This window comes from Pelodiscus sinensis, chromosome 23 (assembly GCF_049634645.1).
Source record: "Pelodiscus sinensis isolate JC-2024 chromosome 23, ASM4963464v1, whole genome shotgun sequence".
NCBI classification, from domain to species: domain Eukaryota; kingdom Metazoa; phylum Chordata; order Testudines; family Trionychidae; genus Pelodiscus; species Pelodiscus sinensis.
The window spans coordinates 12,863,880-12,884,963 of NC_134733.1; the positions used below are offsets into that span (position 1 = coordinate 12,863,880).

A 21,084-nucleotide genomic window follows, 5' to 3' on the forward strand; every position below is an offset into this window, starting at 1 on the left:
TACATGTTATCTGAAAATGAGAACAGACATTCACATGGAACTGTTGTAGCCTGGCATCACAAGATATTTATATGCCAAATGCAACAAAGATTCTGCCCCTTCATGTTTTAGCCACCATTCCAGAGGATGTGCACCCATGTAGATGACAGATTTTACTCAATAACAATCCAAAACACTGTGCACCTATTAATTTTTATCATATGAGTCAGATGCCACTAGCAGTTGATTGAGTTTCTTTTTTGGTGGTTTGGGTTTTGTAGTTTATGCATAGGAATACAGTATTACTCTTTTTTTAAGTAATCTAAAAGCATGCTTCACATCTCATCTCTCTCAGATTTTGGAAGGCATTTTTTAAATACATTTACATCTGTAGCTATCTTTAGAAGTCTCACATTGGTACCTTCTTTACATTTTGTCAAATCTGCAGTGAAATTTTTCTTTTTCATGTGGTAGACCACCATCTGAGACTTCTGTAACATGAAATAAACAGCAGAATCCAGTAAAAGAGAGTAGGAGGCATTAGGTATGTGATAGTGTTTGCACGCAAGCTCCTCCCCCCCCCCCCCCCCCGGGCTCTGCATCAGAGGCAGCAGGGCAGGTGGTAGGGAGCAGGCAGGAGCCATGCTCACACGGAACCGCTTCTGCGACACCCCCCACCCCCCGCTGCCTCTATATCAATTTTAAGTGTATCAAAGGTAGCAGCATGGGGCGGAGGGCAGGAAGGGAGAAAGACCGCTCTGTGGGAGCCAGTGATTGTGCGGAGCCAGCTTAAACTTTCAGTGGTTTTACTTTTCCCCTGAAGTACCAACACTTTTTTTTTTTTTTTAAATAACAAAAAAAAGCACTGCCTAGGAGGCATACAGTTCTTCTTCCCTTAGGGAGTTCAGCCATAGATGGTATTAATGCATTTTTTTTAATGAGCACCATCAGTATTGGAAGCATGTTCTCTGGAAGGGTAGTCAAAACACAAAGGGGCATATGAATGTTTAGCATATCTGGCACGTAAATACCTTGAAAGGCTGGCTACAAAAGTGTCATATCAATGCCTTTTCTCATGTTCAGGTGACATTATATATAAGAAGGGGGCATTATCTTTTGTAAATGTAAACAGACTTTGTTGTCTTAGTGGTTGGCTGAATAAAAGAAGTAGGACTGAGTGGACTTGTGGGTTCTAAAATTTTACACTGTTTTGTTTTTGAGTGCAGTTATGTAAGAAAAAACTCCTACATTTCTAAGTTGCATTTCCACGATAAAGAGACTGCACTACAGTACTGAGGCAAATTGAAAAATACTATTTTTTAAAATGCAAATATTTGTAATTGAAGTCAATATATTTGAAAATGCAGAAAAGCATCTGACAGTATTTCAGTACTTCCAATTGGGATTGTATTATTAATAGAGTGTTTCAAACTGCAATTAATTGCATGAGAAAACTGTGATTCTAAAAACAATTATTATGGGTTATTGCTTTAAAGGATTTCAAAATTTTTCAACACTGGAAGAACTGTTTTCATAATTTAATTTGTTCATATGCATGTATTTGGAATATATATGACACAACCAGTGTTCCCTCTATTTTTTTCCATCCATATTGTATAATAAATTGTGGAATAAATTGTATGTGCACTGAGGCATGTGCAGATGTGCACCATCAGTAGAAACACATGCTCTGCTAATCAGCCGGGCAGCATTTGAATCTCTCCCTGTGTGGCTGCCAAAATGCTCAGGTTACAGGGAACACTGGGTACAACTATTTTTGGAATGTTTTCAACCAGTTAAGCCTAAATTTGAGTTCTGGTAAAGCAAAAGGCATAATTTTTAGAACAGATACTTTAGATCACTAATTGCCTGTCATATGATGACAAACAGAGCCAGACCCACTTTCTTTCATTATTTTGGGAAAAATCTTTTTTTGACTAATGGGTGCATTATTTGCAGATTAATGTCTTATAGTTGTTTCAGTTCATGAATTTTTGCTTGGTGTATATGCTTAAATCAGATATGGGGATTACGCATTAAAAAGTGCAGTGCGGTTCTGCCTTGCTTTTGAGGAGAGGAGAGAGGTGATCATATATATTGGGCCACTAATTGACCACCAAAGCAAACTATCTTTCAAAGCTGACAGATAACAGCAATGTCGTATTTCTTTAGAGCAGGGTTTCGCAAACTTGTTGACTGTGAAGCCCCTATGTGGTCCTGAAAATTTGGTGGATTCCATAAAATATCATGATTTTTAATTCAATACATAACCACATAAATAAAAATCAGACATAAAAATACAAAAGTGTCACAGCATAATTTCTGACAAATTGCCAGCCTTCTCCTTTTGACCACTAGTTTTGGAATTCTGTTTCTCATTTCTTGTATTTCTTAAATTCTTTTTTGTTTTCAAGAAAACTATCAGAAAATTAGCAACAAAATAACAGGGTTAGACAACTGTCATTAATATTTTATCGCAGAGTCCCTGAATCCATTGTGTGAAGCCCCAGGGCTCCTTGAAACACTGCTTTAGAGTATATCTTTATATAATTGTTTAACTCTTGTCCTTGTGAATTCTGTACCAGTTTCTAGAAGAATTGACATACTTAGATGTACATTTGCAGTGAGAATGTCGCTCTTGAAGATTTATGTGCAAGAACCTACATTTTTTACAGCAGTGGTCTTGATAGATTTTCCTGTCTCTTTGAACAATCAATAGTAAAAGGTGCTGTAAATACAAAGGGTTAAGCATACAATTGGATTGGTTATATGCTGAGCATTAAATGGAGCAGTAGGAAAGCAGTGAAGTTGTGTGAAAATAAGCTGTCCTCTCATTTTATTCCTTAAATTAGTTAAAAGCCAGGTTTTTCTTTGTTTTTTAAAGTAAAGCACTACTTGTATTTATGTAACTTTCTTTTAAAAAAGAATTTAGCACACACAAAATGTGCAAGAGTGACAGGTCTGTAGATGGAAGTAACAAAACCAAACAATAGATTGCATTGGCAACAGTAGAAACCCTAATTCTCCATGGAGGGGCCTTGAAAAATTTGGCCTCTTAGCATAGGCAGTTCATCTTCTCTTTGCTCTGATGACTGGTAATTAATAATGAAAAAATGAATTTCTCTTGCCTGTCTCAAGCAACTCTCAACATGAGTGAGTAAACTGAACTTTGCAAAGTTTCTATAGAGAGAAATTGGTGGGGGTAAATTTCTTCCAAGAAAGATTCTTAAGAACATGTTAGGAAAATGGAGACATAAGCATGTAACATTAAGAAACCAGATTTCTTGGTTTTAATAAAGTCTGGGTTCAAAATCTGAAAAATCAAAATGAAAAAACAATTTCATTATTTTAATAATTTTTCAATAAAACTTAACTTTGTTTACTTAATCTTTTATTGTTTTTCATAGTTAACAAGCACAAGCCATGGATTGAAACAACGTATCATGGTATAGTTACAGAAAATGACAACACAGTACTCCTGGATCCTCCCTTGATAGCCCTGGATAAAGATGCACCTCTGCGGTTTGCAGGTACAGAATCTATTTCTTTATTCTTGCGTTGGATGTAAATTCTTGTTTGATGGAGATTCTGTATGTTACTCAGCTGTTTTTTCCCTAATGAACTATAGTTTAAGAATGCTTCCTCAGGTTTTTTCCATGGCTGGATTTTTATTTAAAAGAAACTATGGGGCTGTGCTCCCTGATCGCTATGCTTGCCAACCCCCCTCTGTCCAACACAGCTGGATCATGGCCTCTCCTCCTACTCATGCCACAGCAGGAAGGGGGCAGCCACCAGCTCTTTCTGCAGCCAGATGGGGGCTAGACTGTAGAGCCTGCCCCAGGATTGGGGCTGGGGACAGAACGCTGTAGGCAGATGGGAGCTGGGCCCAGTTTGGGGCCTTATTGGCCAGGCTTCATTTTTAAATAAAATAAAATATTATGTGCAACACAAAATAATTTCAACATTGTCTTTATTTATGGCAGGGGTGGGTTACAATTTTGGGTCGGGGACCACTGACCCACAGAAAAATCAGTTGGGGACCCCACACGATGAGAAGGGAAAAAAAGCCCCTAAAAAAAACCCCCAGGCCTCACTGATGTGGCCCCCAATGGAAACACTTCACTCCCCTGATGCTCCAGCCCCATGCGGGGAGGGGAAGGACTGAGGGGGATTAACTCTTCTTGGATTCCAGGGTTAGTAGATTTTGTGGGTTCTCTAGGTTCTGCCACTTTGAAATGCCACAGGTAGCATGGGGCCAGTGGGGAACTTTGCAGCACTTTTGCCTTTGAAGGGCAGCAACAGTCCTGAGGTTGTTGCTACACTTCCAAGGCGGAGGCACCCTATCAACTAATCGAATAGTCGATGCAAATTTCATTGACTATTCGATTAGCCAGTTAATCTAAATTTAACATCCCTAGGCAGGAGCAGACTGGGAGAGCAAGGTGTCGGTGGGGGACGAGTGAGGGGGTTGGAGGTGCAGGGTCTGGGCATGAGGGGGACACTTACTTGTCTTCAGGCTCCATGCCAGTCCCAGATTCAACCTCCTGCTACTCCCATTGGCTGGAATATGGCTAATGGGAGTACAGGGAAAGCCTCCAGAAAGTGCACTGCTGTTCCCCCAGCCTGGGTGGGGGAGCGCTTCGTCCTCGCGCAGCGAGGCTTGGGGCTTTCTCTCCACACCCCAGGCTTCCAGCAGCAGGGAGCCAGTGCTGGTGCTCTAACCGTGTGGGGAAGAAGGAAGGGCCAGGCAAAGGGGACTCTGGCCGCTCAGGTCCAGTACTGCCAGGCGCCTCCTTTAAGAAGCACTGCTTGCTGCTGCAACCCTGCATTCTGGGCTTGAGAGACAGGTTGGGCTTGGGTCTGGGTCTGATCAGGGTGGCTCAGTGCTGGGCTCAGGACATGGCCATTTGGAGCGCAGTGGAGGATGGACTGGTGGGTAGCTGGGGATGTGGGGCATCTCGCCCTGCGCCTGATGCTTCTGCTTAACCTGGTGGCCCAGCAGCCCATGAGTGCCAAGAACAACAGCAGCACAAGCAAGTGGCCCTGGAGCAAGTCGTGGTGCCCTGGGCCATGGGAGCCTGCCTCTGTTCCCAGTATGAGTCGGCTGCGCACCGTGCCTCACACCAGCCGAAGTAGTCCATGGGCTGAGGGACAGCCCACCCGAAAGACTGCGGGCCAGAGCTGGGTTGGTAGGACCCTTGGGAGGTGGAATCTTCCCAGACTGGGTTGCCAGGCAGATTTTCCAGTCTCTGAACAGGATCTGGGGCAAGGAGTCTGTGTGAGGGTGGAGCCTCTGGATGCAGATGATGTATGATACCATTCTGTTGTCCTGCCGGAAAGATTTTTTTTATATATAGATAGAGACAACAACCTTTTGTTTAGAAGTTTTATGCTTTCACACTTCACTTGTACCAGTCTGGATGTTTCCTGTGCAGTCTGCCCTGTGTACACTATAACCTTCTCTTAAATACTTGTGCTCCAGATAATTTTTGCAGAACTTTTTCTGGTGCAAAAACTTATTTTTCTTATTCTGGAAGGACCAACAATTTATCTTCATAGTCTTGTTGGCTTGTGCTGGTTCTCAGTTATGGACTGATAGTGAGGATATGATTAATTGATACCAAGATTAATATTGTATTCCGTTTTTACCTTTTTTGGATTAATCTTTTCTATAGAAATCCATATTGCCTTGCATCAGTTTATTCAGTAATCTTGGAAATGGGCATCCTTTTCTATCTTTGTAGTCACTTAGGCTAGGTCTACACTACAGCTTTTTCCGATTTTTTTTTTTCGGAAGTGGCTTTTCCGAAATTTGGCCCCTCTTTACTGGGCCAAATTTTGGAAAATCCCACTCTTTCAGAAGATCTCTTCTTCCTCATGGAATGAGGAAGACAGGGCTTCCAAAAGAGCGCATTTGCACCTTAGCAAAAAAAAAGCAGAAGAGCAAACGCATTCCCTGGATGCAGCGGAGTTTTTTCACGATATCCTGGAAAACCCCTGCAGTATAGACATACCCTAAGTCTAGAAGTTCGTGCTATCCGTATGCTTCCTCTGTGTTAGCAGATGAGAGGATATCTTATTTATGCTGATTTCTATATTAAAGTTAGTGTTTTGAAGTGTCTTAAGAATCTTTTTTTATTCACACCGTAATATATCTTGTTAGCTGATAATCTTTTATCTTGAAATATAGTGTTAGAAATCTGATTGGCAATGAGAGAAGCTTCGGAAGAATTCCCATACCCCTTAGTAGGGAGACTGAGGGTGTGTCTATATTACAGGGACCTCATTTTACGAGGAATAACGCCTTTTTTTGAAAGTACTCTTTTAAAAAAAGGTGCTGTTGAATGCAAACTGCTTTTTTGAAAGAGGAGGCCTCCTGTATTGTAACTTACCATATCCTCCGACAACTAAGAAAGGGTATGTCTACACTACCCTCCTAATTCGAAATAGGAGGGTAATGTAGGCATACCGCAATTGCAAATGAAGCCCGGGATTTGAATTTCCCGGGCTTCATTTGCATAACGCCGGCCGGCGCCATTTTTAAATGCCGGCAGTTCGAACCCCGTGCCGCGCGGCTACACGCGGCATGGAGTAGCTAGTTCGGATTAGGCTTCTAATCCGAACTAGCTGTACTCCTCGTGGAATGAGGAGTACAGCTAGTTCGGATTAGGAAGCCTAATCCGAACTAGCTACTCCGTGCCGCGTGTAGCCGCGCGGCACGGGGTTCGAACTGCCGGCATTTAAAAATGGCGCCGGCCGGCTTTATGCAAATGAAGCCCGGGAAATTCAAATCCCGGGCTTCATTTGCAATTGCGGTATGCCTACATTACCCTCCTATTTCGAATTAGGAGGGTAGTGTAGACATACCCAAAGAGACTTGTCTGTAGCAAGAACAGACTTTATAAAGTTCTAACCATTTTAGATCTCATAACCATTGATCTCCTAATATATGTACGCCTATCTTTTCTACTGCAAGGGAGAAGAAAATGATGCATTGAGAGATTACTCTCAATGGGGGTTACCAGCTTGCTCCCTCCGCAGTGATTCTACAGGTATCCACGCAGACTATCAAATAAAAAAATAATATAATAATAATAATATAGAAAGACAGCTTCAGTCCTGTTGATTGGGAAAAGAAGATAGGACTTCTTTCTTAGTGTTCAGAAATATTTTAAATGCTTGCCTGAATAATAAATTGGCACTATGCACTTGTTTATGAAAGCAACAGTTTAGCTCTTGTGTTTCTGCAGGGCAGTAAATGTCCTGGTACATTTCAGATATAATTAAGCTTTAAGAAATTCCTTGCAGGATATATTCAAATATCTAATCCGCAAATATGATATGCTTAGATTAGATTAGAGCATCTATTATTTTACGAAACAACCCCTGTGTAGTGGTAAAAATATGTTTGTAAACCTTGTTTACCTTAACACAGGGGTCTCAATAAATTCCCACCCTACAGGCCATCTCCAGCCAGAGCAGTTTCACAATTTGACCCAGGAGTTCCAGCAGGCTGGGGAAGGACATGTCTGTTCCTATCCTCCAAGCCCCACCCCTTCCTGTCACTGCCCCGTCCTTTCGCCCCCCCCCCATGGCACCCTGTCCCAGGAGGCCCAATGTGGGGCAGCAGCAGTGGTAGGGCCCCCCAAAGTCTCCTTGGTGATAGGGAAAGTGGGGGGGGGGGTGGAAGGATGATCACTGCTGCTTCCCTTTGCCAAGCCCTCTCCTAAATTCCTGAGGCTGCATCCCTTGAGGAAACAGGGTGCCATGGGGTGGAAGTGCAGTGCTGTCTGGAAAGGAGCAGGGCAATAGGGCCATCTCCCCTCCCCCAGGTCAGATTGCTCAACTGCTCCGGCTGGGGATGGCCCATGGGCTAGGAGTTTGAGACCTGGTGTCTGTGACAAATTTTTAATTGACTTACTTATAAGTTTTAAAGTAAACATTAATACATGGACTTCCAAGAAAACGAAAATTAAAGAAGTCCAAAGGGCAACAGTCTCAAACTGGCTAAGATCTTAGTCTTTATATGATGTAGATAAACAAAATATGCAGAGCAGTCAAAAAAGCAAACAGAATAATTTGAAAATGGATAGAGAATATCTTATTACAGGTTGAGCCTCCCAAATCTGGGACACTCTGGTCTGGAAAGATCCGTGGACCGGAAGGGCCATGGATGTTACAGGACCAAAGAGCCCCAAAGGCCTAGACTGCGAGCCAGTCAGGAGAACGCAAGAGCTGGGGAGTCCTGGCAGGGTCAGCAGTGGCGGGGCCAAGTGGTGGCTGGGGAGCCTTAGCCCCAGCAGTGGGGCTGGAGTGGCTGGGTGCCCCCAGCAGGGAAACCCCTGGAGGCACTGGGGTGGGCAACTGAGGGAGCCCTAGCCAACCAGCTTAGCAGGGTGGGGAGCTCCAAGGGGAGGAGCTGACAGCAGGGCTCCCTGCCTTGCTATTGACCTCTCTGATCTGGGATCGCTCAGGTCCTGAGGGTTCTGGACCAGGAAGATCCAACCTGTACCTCTTTATGAATCTGTGGTCTGCCCACTTCTTGAATAGTACATACAGATGTGGTCACTTCATCTCAAAAGAGATATCTTGGCATTGGAAAAAGTTCAGAAAAGGGCCACAGAAACGATTAGGGGTATGGAGCAGCTGCCATATGAGGAGAGATTAATAAAATTGGGACTTTTCAGTTTAGAAAAGAGAAAACTTAAGGAGAGATATGATAGAGGCCTATAAAATCATGGCTGGTATGAAGAAAGTAAATAAGGAACAGTTATTTACTTGCTCCCATTAAACAAGCACTAGGGGTCACAAAATTAAATTAATAGGGTAGCAGGTTTAAAGCAAGCAAAGGACATTTTTTTCCACACAGTGCACAGTCAATCTGTAGAACTCTTTGCTAGAGAATGTTGTGAAAGCTAGGTCTTTAACAGGGTTCAAAAAAGATCTAGATAAATTTACAGAGACTAGGTCCCTAAATGGCTATTAGCCAGGATGGGCAAGAATGGTGTCCCTGATCTGTCAGAAACTGGGAATGGGCAACAGAGGATGGATCACTTGATGATTTCCTGTTCTGTCCATTCCCTCTGGGGCACCTGGGATTGACCACTGTCAGAAGACAGGATACTGGGCTAGATGGATCTTTGGTCTGATCCGGTATGGCTATTCTTCTGTTAAAGCTTTCCTTTATGTATTCAGAGCTGGTAGATGGATATTTAAATTCTCGATGAGAAATATATTATGAGAATATATAGAAGCTTTGTCTAACATTAAATAGGACTGTACTCCAGTTTCTGTGTGTGTGTGTGTGTGTGTGTGTGTGTGTGTGTGTGTGTGTGTGTGTGTGTGTGTGTGTGTGTGTGTGTGTGTGTGTGTGTGTGTGTGTGTGTGTGGAGCTGAATCACATAATGACTTAGTCTGGATAATTCTTGTTGGTGGCTTATGCATAGCTTAGAACAGAGAAGAGTATTGTCATCGTCCGGCACCATTTATGTGGGTGTTTAAGTGAGAAGCCTATTAGAACAGTGAGAAAATGTGGTCACAGCAAAACAAAGAGCTTAGAGCAGAATAAAATAAACATTGGTTAAAAGTGCACAATTTGTTTTGCCTAAAAAAGTTGTTCTAATAAATTGCCCTTGCTTATAGAAATTAAGGCACTTCTTAAACTCTTATTTGGTTTTTAAATACTTAAACTGACCTGTTTTAACCACTGTAACCATTTTTCAAGTTATTGGTCTTGGAATTGTGGGATAAAGAAAGGCAATACTTTATGATTCATTAATATTGCTTTGTTCACTTGAATTGTGCTATGGATGATTCCCAACATTATGGCTTACGTGTGTTTACATATTTGAACAAGACCAGGTGTTTGAAACTGAGTGTGATTATCCAGATATGTGCTTCCAAGTTAATTTGGATGATTGGACATCTGGAATATAGCATATTTAAATAAAAGCGGGGATCTGAATGTAGTCAGACCAAATTTCCTTGTCTTGTTTTGTGACATTAAAGTAGCCCCTTGGCAGACAGTTTTGCTGATACCCTAAGGCTTTTTGTGTATCATGGGAATGCCTGGGAAGATGACTGACATCAGTAGTGAACACTGTGAAAGCACTTCTATACTACAAATCCAGCTTTTGGGAAAACTTGGTTAAACGTGACTTTCTCCTGAGAAGGCTACGTACAATTACATTTTCCAGTGTAGATGAGATCAAATTTTGATACCTTACATTTTTAACATACAAGCAGTTTCTATCTACACTTCAATAAGGAACTATACTTTTATGGCGCTTGCAACTGGGTTCCTCAAAATCAGGGGTCTCAAACTCCTTACCTGTGGGCCAATCCTGGCCAGAGAGATTGCATGGTCCAGCCCAGGGCTTTTGGTGGGCCAGGGGGTAACGAGGAGCCTGCTTGTTACCGGCCCCCAATCCCTACCCCTTCCTGCTATCACTTTGCCCTCTTCCCCCCCATGGCATCCTGTCCCCCAAGCATGCAGTTTTGGGGATTACCAGAGAGGCCTGGTGCCGTGCATACACTCCTGCACTTCAGCATGATTATAATAAAGTTTAAAAAGGTAGTTAACCACTTTTAAATGATGTTATTTAGCTTTTCCCATATTAACAGATATAGAGTCCTAGAAATATTTTTGTGGGAGCTAGGAATGTGTTTAGAGAGTGCATATATTTGCAACTGAAAAAATGCCCTTGCAGCATCTCTGTGAGTTCTCTTGCAAAACAAAAGCCACTTCTGTTATACACATTTCCAGGAAGGGACTAACTCACACTTTCCAGTGGCTGACTGCAATTGGTTTGTCTCCCTGCTGTATTGCCAGCCCTTGTTTGTTTAGGGCAGGGAACTATGCTGAGGTCCTGTCTGCAGTGTGTTAATGTGTAATGCAGCAGTCAGCTAGATAGTGACTCTAAAATAAATAAAGGATAGGTAGGGAAGATGAATGGAGTTGTTTGTGTAAAGGGTGAGCTTCTAAATGACTTCCACACTTCAAAGTCCTAGTAATAGCATGATACATGTCTGGAATTTGTTAAACATATTCATACTTGCCCTGTTGTGAAAGTTTCTCCCGCCCCCTTCTCTCTCTTTGGAAGGGAACTGGGATGAGATGCTGACTCCAGTATTTTAAAAAGAATTTAGAAATCAAATTCTTTATGCCCTTTAGTTCTAATATTTTAATAACTTTTTTCAGTAAAGTATTTTATATCAAACCACATAACACCACAAGAGCCTTAAACTTACTCTCATCAGAACATACTGCAACAAAACAGTGAAAGTTCCATGATAAAGAATGCCCCAAAGGAGTCTGGATTATTATGTTTTCAGGCTAAAGTTAGGTGGTGAAATCATCTTGTGTAAGTTTTGCTTCACTGTCATTTGATGATTTTTATTTCTGTAAAGTAAATATTCAGCCTGCTAATTGATTTCCAATCCCTTCTGGGTATGACAGGAATGGAAACATGTTTCATCTCGACTCCAGAATGGATGAGTAGGTCTGGAAAAGGCATTGCCATATAAAGTGTATATATGATGTAGCATGGTGCTTGTTCTTTTTGGTTCGAGTTGATGCTTGATGCATTATATGAAACTGAACTTTTCTATATCAAGATGAAGAAATTTACTAAAAAATATTTGTTTAATCCAATGAAAGCTCTTGATGTACTAAGCTCCTGATTTTTGCTGCATAATCTCAGTTATGAAATATTTTGTACTTTAAGGAGCTGAAATGTTTTGTTTTGCCTCTTATGGTAAAGGGAATTAGCTGCTGTTACCTGACAAACTCTGTTCAAATGTGAAGCTGCATATTGCCCGTTAACAGCAATTTTTCATAACTAGCATAGTTCTTTATGGGCTTCAACTTTTTGAGGCATAAGTCCCTTTCTTTGTCATGTCAGAATTTTTGTAATATAATGTTTTTTAAAGTAGGCTTTTTATGAAAATTATCGTTTCATTGTAATGTTAACATATTGAGTAGATTTCTTGTTCAGATAAATTGAGCTGTAATGTATCTTGAGCAGAGACTTTAATACCCTAGGGAAAGCATCTGGAGACACATGAGTGTTTATCAGGAAGATTAGTGGGTGATTTATTGTGGGGCTGGAAATAAAGATGTTAAATTGTGATTATCTTGCTAATCGCATAGTCGATACAATTTGTATTGACTACACGAATAGTCGATAAAGACTGTGAGCAGTTCTGGCTGGTGCCAGCTCCAGTAGCCACCTACTCTGCATTTTAAATGTAGTAAGAGCTGCTGGTCTCTTACTGTATTTAAAATGCAGAGGCGCAGCAGCCTGGACCACCATGAGCTGGGACCAAGTAGTCCTGGCTCGCGCCGAGTCCAGCAGCCCCTGTCTGTGGTGGGGGCCCAGCTCCATGCCATCTGGGGCTGCTTCATGGCAGCCTTCCCTGTTCCCACCCCCACCCCCACTGCCTCTGATAGAAGCAGCGGGGGTGAGGTGGGCAGGGCAGCTCCCCCCAGCACCGGCTCCGGTTTCTTCCCCCTCCCCATGCCTCTTTATTCGACTACTTGCTAACATCCCCAGGTGGGACCCCAAGGCATGTAGTACTTGAATTGGCTTTTGGCAAAGGTTGGCATTGGTACTAGGGTTAGAACTCAGTTTACCAAGAATTGTACAGCTTTTAATTTTTTTTAAAAGACAGCTGTTAAATTAACACACTTAAATACATTAACCCCAACACTCATTATTGGGCTTTCTGCCATATCATGTCCCTACAGCAGGAGTCAGCAGCCTTTTCAAACCAAAGAGCCAAACTACATCAAAATTCAGAACAAGTGGTCAACAAAGAGCTGTATAAGAATGCCCATTTTCATGACAGAAAATATGCAACTTAATATTATTGATAATTCACATGATTAATAATAGCATAAGTGAAACATTATACTCACAGACTTCATTTAATGGGACTTCTGCTGCAGCATCTTTTTGCACATTTCTTTGAAGTTTACATCATAACTGGTCAAATACAGCTTCATGCACGCATTCAGGCTGTCTTCTGTCAGTCTAATGGTGTGGACTGGGAATGTGGGGGTGCAGGAGTCTGGGTTGGAGGGGAGGAGGTTTGGGTGTATAATGAGCTCAGAGCCCAGTTGGGGACCATACAAGTCAGAAGCAAAAAAACAACCCCTCCAAAAACCTCCAACCCTCACTAATGTGGAATGGGATGCAGAATCTGGGTGGGAGTTAGGGTGCAGGAGCAAGCTGGGGGTAGGTGTCTGGCCAGGAACAGGGTGCAGGTGTGTATTTGGCTGGGGCGAGGGGGCAGGAGTAGGGTTTTAATGAGTATCTGGCCAGGGGAGTGGGCAGGAGCAGGCTAGGGGTGCAGGGTTTTAGTGTGGGGGGGGTAGGGTGTGCAGAGCCTGGGTGGAACTTACTTGCTTTTTGCACCTGTGCTTCTGTCAGGCTTCCTTTCCCAGGCATGGCTTCCTGCTGCTCCATTGGCTGTATTCTGGCCAACGGAGCAGTGGCGGGATCCCCAGCCTGGGAGCCTACCATGAAAAGAACTTGACCTTAAGACGCCTCGATAGGACAGGCCCTGAACAGCTCAGCCTCGCACACACCGCCCAGCACCATCCTGGGAGCAGCAGCATTCCATTCCCAGCACCTCCCCATCTCAGCCGTTACCTGCTGGTCTCCAGGCATGACTATCTCTCGGGCAGGATCTGCAGGCAGAGCTGGAAGAAGCTTACGTGCTGCTCCTAGTCCCCAAACCCTAGATCCACTGCTGCCATCTTAGCCATTCTCCCCACCCAGCCGCTGCTCACTCAATGTGCATCACCACCACATCTGGCATAGCCAGATGTGGTCACTTAGGTGATCACATGGCAGTGGGGAGGCTGCGCGGCTCCCGTGTCCCACCTCCCCAGAACATGGGGGAAGATAGGATGGATAAGGAAGCGCACACATTGCTGTGGGGAGGGGAGGAGCAGCGTGCATATTCCCCTGCCCTCTCAGGAAGCCGTCGCTGGCTCCAGTCTAGCAGGGGTGTGTGATGCTGGATCACCATCATGGGCTCCCCGATGCTTGGGAGGAGAGGGAGCGAGGGGGGGAGCTGAACTGGAGCTGCGAGCCATATTTGTCTCCCAAGTGAACAGATATGGCTTGAGCTATAGGTTGCCAACTCCTGCTTACAGCTTTGTAGTCTTTTGTAATCTTAAAGCCTTGCTCAGAAGGCTTGGCTCCCGAGGGTGGGGTAGGGTATGCTCAGTATTTAAAAGTTTAGAATTGTTCTGTAGTCATTTTTCTTTATTCTATAGCTTTAGTTAGGAATTTAAGCAGCATGCGTGTTTTGAATAATCATATTATTAAAATACCTCTACAATTCAGAATTATATTTATATGCTATTTAAAAATACTCTGGAATAGATTAAATGGAGATAAGAGACACCATAAACTTGTATTAAAATAAGGAACTAATTATAACTCTGTGAGTTTACTTTACATGGGTCTTCAGGGATAACTTCATCAAAGGTTATTTCAGAAACTGGTTCCTTTATAATTAAGATCCACTATTTAAAAGTGAGGCATTCTGTAGTAATTTTTTCTTTATCCTGTGGAATATGTATGCTTTAGTATTGAACCAATATTTTGTCTTGTACTTATGAACATAATATTGTTCTGTTTACTGCATAGATCATTATTTAGAATTAAAATTTCCTAGTTGCACAATTATATATTAGTAAAATAAATGAAAATCAATATTGGTTCCACCACTTGCATATTAAGGATCAGCTTTGCTGTAACTGAATTTTAGATTGAATATGATAATAGTTGGAAAAGTAGAATGTTTGGCAATGTGTAACAAGTAGAAGTTCAGAGTTTAATAAAACTATTAATTTTTGGTCGGATAAAGCATATTTTCAGCTATGTCCAGTAACTGCGTGTCCAGATTCAAGTAGTTAAGCCGCTGGGTGTGACTAAATATGAGAGGTGGAAATTATTCCCTGCTCATTAAGTCTGGAAAGTATGCTTGAGGGTATGAAGAAATGGGGAGGAGAAAAAAAGTTTTCCCAATTTAAAGCTTTTATGTTCTGTAAGCTGCTTAAGTTTAACAAATGTTCATTTAAAATAATGAATTAAAAAATACTGTGGAGTTAAATTTGACATTAACTTACATTTTGCTGATACAAGTTATTACAGAACCTATACCAACAGAAATATTTTCAGGGCTCATTAAAATCAATGGCAATGAAGAGACCTTCTTTGCTGTCTGCAGCCCCATACATTGCATAATTTAGCATGAAAACCTGGAGGTGAAACTGATGGATATTTGCATTATCCAAGTTGAGAGAAAAGTAAACTGTAAAGAAACGTAATTAATGGTGAAATATAAATTAGATTTTAAAAAAACTTTAGAAACCTGAAGGATAATAACACTAAGTAAAAAATTAAAAACCATAAAAACCCTATTCAGTATGTATCCCTTAAATAGAGGCTAGTAGACAAAGTTCAGTGAGAATTCAGCTTGTTGAGTAGTTCTGCAAAAACAGTTCAGCAACTATGTTTAAGTTCATGTTTAACACATAAATGTTCAGTTTTTATCACCAGGACCCTATAAGGGAGTATGAAACCTTTTTAACAATCTGAAATCAAGTTTTAATTTAATCTGAGAATTTTCACAATGTATGATAAACAGAAGGCTGAAGTTAAATCACATTAGTAGGGCCCTACCAAATTCACAGTCCATTTTTATCAATTTCATTGTCATAGGGGCTTTAAAATAGTAATTTTTTATAATTTCAGTAATTTAAATCTGAAATGTCAGTCTTGTAACTGTAGGGGTCCTGACTCCAAAAGAATTGGGATGGTGAGATTGTGGAACTGCTACCTTTCCTTCTGCACTGCTGCTGCCTTCAGAGATGGTTAGCTGGAGGGTCAGCACAGAAGTAGGATGGTATGGTATGGTATGGTATTGCCACCCTTATTTCTGTGCTGCTGACTGCAGATCTGAACCCTCAGTTATTTGCTACTAGTCTCTGGCTGTGTTGTTGCCTTCAGAGTTAAGTGCATAGCCATCATCTGTCTCTCTCCAGCCACCTGTCTGAAGGCAGTGCAAAAGTAAAGGTGGCAATCCTGCGACACCTCTAAAATAACCGTGTGACCCTCTGCAACTCCTTTTTGGATCACGACCATTTCATAGTTGTCCCATGAAATCTGCATGGTATAGTGCAAAAGTACATACAAGACAGGATTTCATTATTGGAGACCAGATTTCACTGTCCATGATGCATTTTCATGGCTGTGAATTTAATAGGGCCCTATGCATTAGTGAACGAGGCTCTAGGTTTGTAACAGTTAAGACCACTGGAATTTGTTCATATAGTTTTGTCCAAAGCTTTTCTGTGTAATGTATGCATCTTTGACTTTTTCCTTATTTGCTCCCTCTTCAGACTTTCCTGTATTACTGACTTGGGTTTATCTTTTCTCCCTTTAGAGAGTTTTGAGGTGACAGTCACCAAAGAAGGTGATAAAGGGTTCTTTCTATCCCTTTTATGAATATTAACCCACTAACTTTGGTTATGAAATGGGGAATCAGCACTTAAACAGAAGATCCTGTCATGCTCTTTTACCCCCATTTTATTCTCCCAATTTTTTTCTATTTTAAAATATATTGATAGAAACTGTTATGTAGCCAAACCCTTGGTTAGAAATATCTTTAAATCAGACATCCATTTGAACAGTTTGGGATTATTTTTAGGCCATATAAACACTATAGTCAAGCTTTGGTTAAAAATATCACTTTCACTAGTAGCTTACATTTTTGGGACATCTTAGGTTTCTTCCATACATTTTGTGAAGAAGTAATATAATTGCCAAAACATAGCTACAACTTGTAATACGTTTTCCTCACTATATGATTAAGCAGTAATAATAGATCTGATGTATAACCCAGTTTGTAAATAGTTTTAGATATAATAAGTGATTTACTCTAGGTTTCTTTTTTGGGTCAGTTAGAAAGAAAAGTCTGACTAGAAAGGAAATCCCTCTACATGAATAACTGTCAAGATTAATGTAATCAGTATATTAGTAGACAGCGTTGAAATGGATGCCTGAAAGTTGGTATTTCTACCTTTCTCATTCAGTAGTTTATTTTGATTCCCTAATTTTAGCCAGGTACATTGCACAGGAAGACTTTGTCCATTTGACCTTTTGACAGAATTTCTGTAATTATGGTGCTGAACCTATACCTGAAGCTTCTTCACCTCTCAACTTGTATGTGCATTTTAACCTTCTGCTTTGGTCAAAGTAAACAAGCTGCCCAGCTATTCCCAGTAGCTTGGCATAGAAGATATTACCAGTGGCCTTGGCTGTATGCTCTCATAAGATCTACTCTTACCCTAGAGCTATCTCAAGTACTCCTGTGAAATGCCTGTCTATCTTTCTCTTTTGTATTCCTGCATGAATGGATGCAAAGAAAACAAGTTGCTTGGAAGGCAAACGTATGCTTTTTTTACTAAAGTTCCCAGAACTCACCCATTTTAAAGCACAGTGCTCTTGCTTTGTCCACAGACCCTCACAAATCCCTGGCTGCAAAATACTGAGTCATTTAAATTTGAAAGTGTGTGGAGAAGTTTTTGACTGAAATTCTAACCTATGCTGCTTTGAATCTTTAGGTGAGATTTGTGGATTTAAAATTCATGGGCAAAATGTCCCCTTTGATGCTGTGGTAGTGGATAAATCCACTGGTGAGGGAATAATACGCTCTAAAGAGAAACTTGATTGTGAGCTACAGAAGGACTACACATTCACCATCCAGGCCTATGATTGTGGAAAAGGACCAGATGGAGCTAATGCAAAAAAATCTCACAAGTAAGTAAATCTGTGGGAGGCTGAGGGAAAATTCAGTTTAAGTAGTCTTCTGATTTGATGTGGCCGATAGAACTGTTTTGAAGTTGCTACACCTAAATTCTACTCAAAAGGGAAAGATTACAAACCACTTCAGAGACTGGGTGGAATTCCATCCTCAGCGCAGTGTGGCTTCATGTGATTCCCTCTGCACAGCAGCCATTCACTTTGTAGTAGAGCTTGCAATTTCCAGCCACTTTCCCCCCATTGTTGCAGGACATGGGCCAGTCACAAAATGTAAATGCCAATTTCCACCAAAAAGAATGTGGGCTAGATACAAAAGGGAAGACAGCAGAATTAACAGTTTTGAGCAAGCCCAGTGCATGGGTAAGAAAGAAACACTGGGATACTCGCTCCCCATAGCATCAGTTAATGACTGCTTAACCCCATATCAAAAACTGCACTTCCACTTTGTGATTGGCCAGGCTTGTTCAGCAATACAGAGCCGATGACTTTCTCTTGGGGTACATCTAAACTACATGGCTCCGTCGACGGAGCCATGTAGATTTGTTTGTTTGGCAAAGTCAAATGAAGCTGCGATTTAAATGATTGCGGCTTCATTTAAATTTACATGGCTGTTGCGCTGAGCCGACAAACAGCTGATCAGCTGTTTCTCCGCTCAGCGTGCTAGTCTGGACGCTCCCCTGTCGACATCAAAGGCCTTTGTCGGCAGCCCCGGTAAACCTCATCCCACGAGGAATAACGGGGCTGCCGACAAAGGGCTTTGATGTCGGCAGGAGAGCATCCAGACTAGTGCGCTGAGTGGACAAACAGGTGATCAGCTGTTTGTCGGCTCAGCGCGGCAGCCATGTAAATTTAAATGAAGCCGCGATCATTTAAATCGCGGCTTCATTTGACTTTGCCTATGTGTCTAATCTACATGCCTCTGCCGACAGAGGCATGTAGTCTAGACACAGCCTTGGTGTCTGAATATGTTATTGTAACAAATAAATTACTCTAACACAAAGACATTCAATCTCTTTAACTGATGTGTGTCAGTGAAGTTAGTTTCTTTGTGCTGATGAAAATGTATCCTACATTAAGGAAAGTGTTCAGTGAGTCTATGTGCACTGCACTTGTTGACTAAAATAAGCCCCTTTTTTAAAGAGGAAAAACTCTTAGGTAAGTATCAAAAATACTTATTTCTGCTGAAGGGATGAATTAATAAAATGTTTCTCTGTAGTATTTTTACATTCCTGACACTTGTTCCATCATTCACACTTTGCTCTTTGTTGTTTTCTTCATTAACATATTTTTCCATTCTGTATTTACTCATATGGTGTCACAAGTGCAAGAGGAAAGGCACTTTGGTCTCAGTCTTTCTGGAATTACTTAGCTCATGATAAAATATTTTAGATGCATTTTCTGCTATTTTTATGTTCTGATCTGTGACTTCCACCTCCAAAAAATGAGCTAATTTTGTGTTAGCTGACTTACACAACTTGGTATATTCTTATTGAAACAAAACCAATCTAACATTCTCAACTGAGTCATTGTATGTTTTTCTGTAACCTATTGTTAAATAAAACAGAACTATATTCAAAGCACAAATTAATAATAAAATATTGAGATTTTATTCCCAGTTTGCCACAGATGTTAGTTGTTTAACCTTTTTTTGTTTCCCTCTGTAAAATGACAATAACTTACTTATTGCACAGAGTAAGGATGTTAAATATTGAGTAATTTACTGGGGCTCTTGTACATTTCAAAGGAGGAATGCGAAACTCCGCGTGCAGCCCGGGGCCAGCGGGAAGTCCTGCTGACTCCGGGCTGCATGCGGGTGCCAGCTTTGAAATATACAAGAGTCCCCAGCAGGGGCTCTTGTGCATTTCAATGTGGAAGCGCCCTCATGGAGCCTGGGGGCAGCGAGGGAAATGCCCCGGGTTCCGGGTTCCACACATCATTTCCCCAGAACCTGGGATCAGCTGGGGAGTCCCCAGCTGACCCCAGGCTCCATGCAAACACTGCAGCGGCGTTTCAAAGCTGCACTGTATTGAGCTGACCCTGGGCTCCATGCGATGCTGCCCCTATAAAATGCCGAGACAGCATTTCAAAGGGGCAATGCTGCATGGAGCCTGGGGTCAGCTCCATGCATACCCCTCTTTTCCCCCCCTTCCCTTTATCTTATACAGGCAGTAAGGGGTGGGGGACAGGAAATCGACAAGTTGACTCAACTATCCGATAAGCATTTGCTTATCGGATAGTTGACTAGTCAATTAGCCCTTAACATCTTAGCAAAGAGGTGTTGAGGACTTAATTTATGTACTTTGAGATGCTCTGATGGAAAGTACTGTGTAAGTAGAAAGCATTATTTATTAATGTTCTGGGAAAGGAAAAATGTATTCTGCCTTAGCAGAGGGTGTACTTAACCTAATGAGTCTCTTCCATTACTGGCTATTATTCTTCTATGAGCCTGAATTTTGATGGGTAGCTTAATTTGTAAAATGTGTTGCTATTTTTCTGTTAGTTGAAGGATAGCTCTGTTAACATTCCTGTTTCATCCGGTGTTAAAAGCTGACTATTTTCTCTCATCTCCAGAGCAACAGTACATATTCAGGTGAATGATGTTAATGAGTATGCTCCAGTGTTTAAAGAGAAGTCCTACAAAGCAACAGTTATTGAGGGGAAGAGATATGACAACATCCTGAAAGTAGAAGCTGTAGATGCAGATTGTTCTCCCCAGTTCAGCCAGATATGCACCTATGAAATTGTAACTCCTGATGTTCCCTTTGCTATTGACAAAGATGGTAAGAGCCAGAGAGGAGGGGAAATTGTTCTAATATGGTACATCAAAATAATGTTTCAAGTTTGGTCAGAGTAGCCTATTAAAATATACTTAAATCACTACATTTTATAATCTAGTTCTTCAGTATGACTGAGCAGACATGTTTTTATGAGAGTTTTAGATTCCTATTTGGACTATATATAATATAAAGCAAGTTGACTTTCACTGACAATACCAGCCTTGCTGTTTCATCTCTATAGCATATCTAGCTTCCATTAGTCTACATATAGTGCTCCACTCAGAAGGCAGTGACCTCAAGCTTGTTTACTGCTTCTAAAATTTTATTTTGTTGGAAAGTTGTCCCCCTTCCAATCTATGAACCCAGGGAACAAGTGGAAGGCATTTCTAAGGCATTTACTCTTTTGGTCAGGAAGGACTTTTTCAAACTTCTGAGCTTTTAGAATTACAATGTTTAATTGTGGACTTTATTGAAGTTAGTGGTGC

At 41.5% G+C, this 21,084-nt stretch overlaps 1 protein-coding gene across 7 annotated transcripts in view; it reads left to right on the forward strand.

Annotated features, from left to right (window-relative positions):
* Nucleotides 1-21,084, forward strand: part of CLSTN1 (calsyntenin 1) — an 81,145-nt gene that overhangs the window by 23,854 nt on the left and 36,207 nt on the right. For 4 of the 7 annotated variants that reach the window (XM_075906088.1, XM_075906082.1, XM_075906083.1 and 1 more), the window contains exons 2-5: nucleotides 3,387-3,509; nucleotides 16,444-16,473; nucleotides 17,624-17,819; nucleotides 20,394-20,602. In XM_075906088.1, the coding sequence (XP_075762203.1) occupies nucleotides 3,387-3,509; nucleotides 16,444-16,473; nucleotides 17,624-17,819; nucleotides 20,394-20,602 (558 nt within the window). The remainder of the gene's footprint in view (nucleotides 1-3,386; nucleotides 3,510-16,443; nucleotides 16,474-17,623; nucleotides 17,820-20,393; nucleotides 20,603-21,084) is intronic. The other 3 variants (XM_075906084.1, XM_075906085.1, XM_075906087.1) reach the window with 1 other exon arrangement.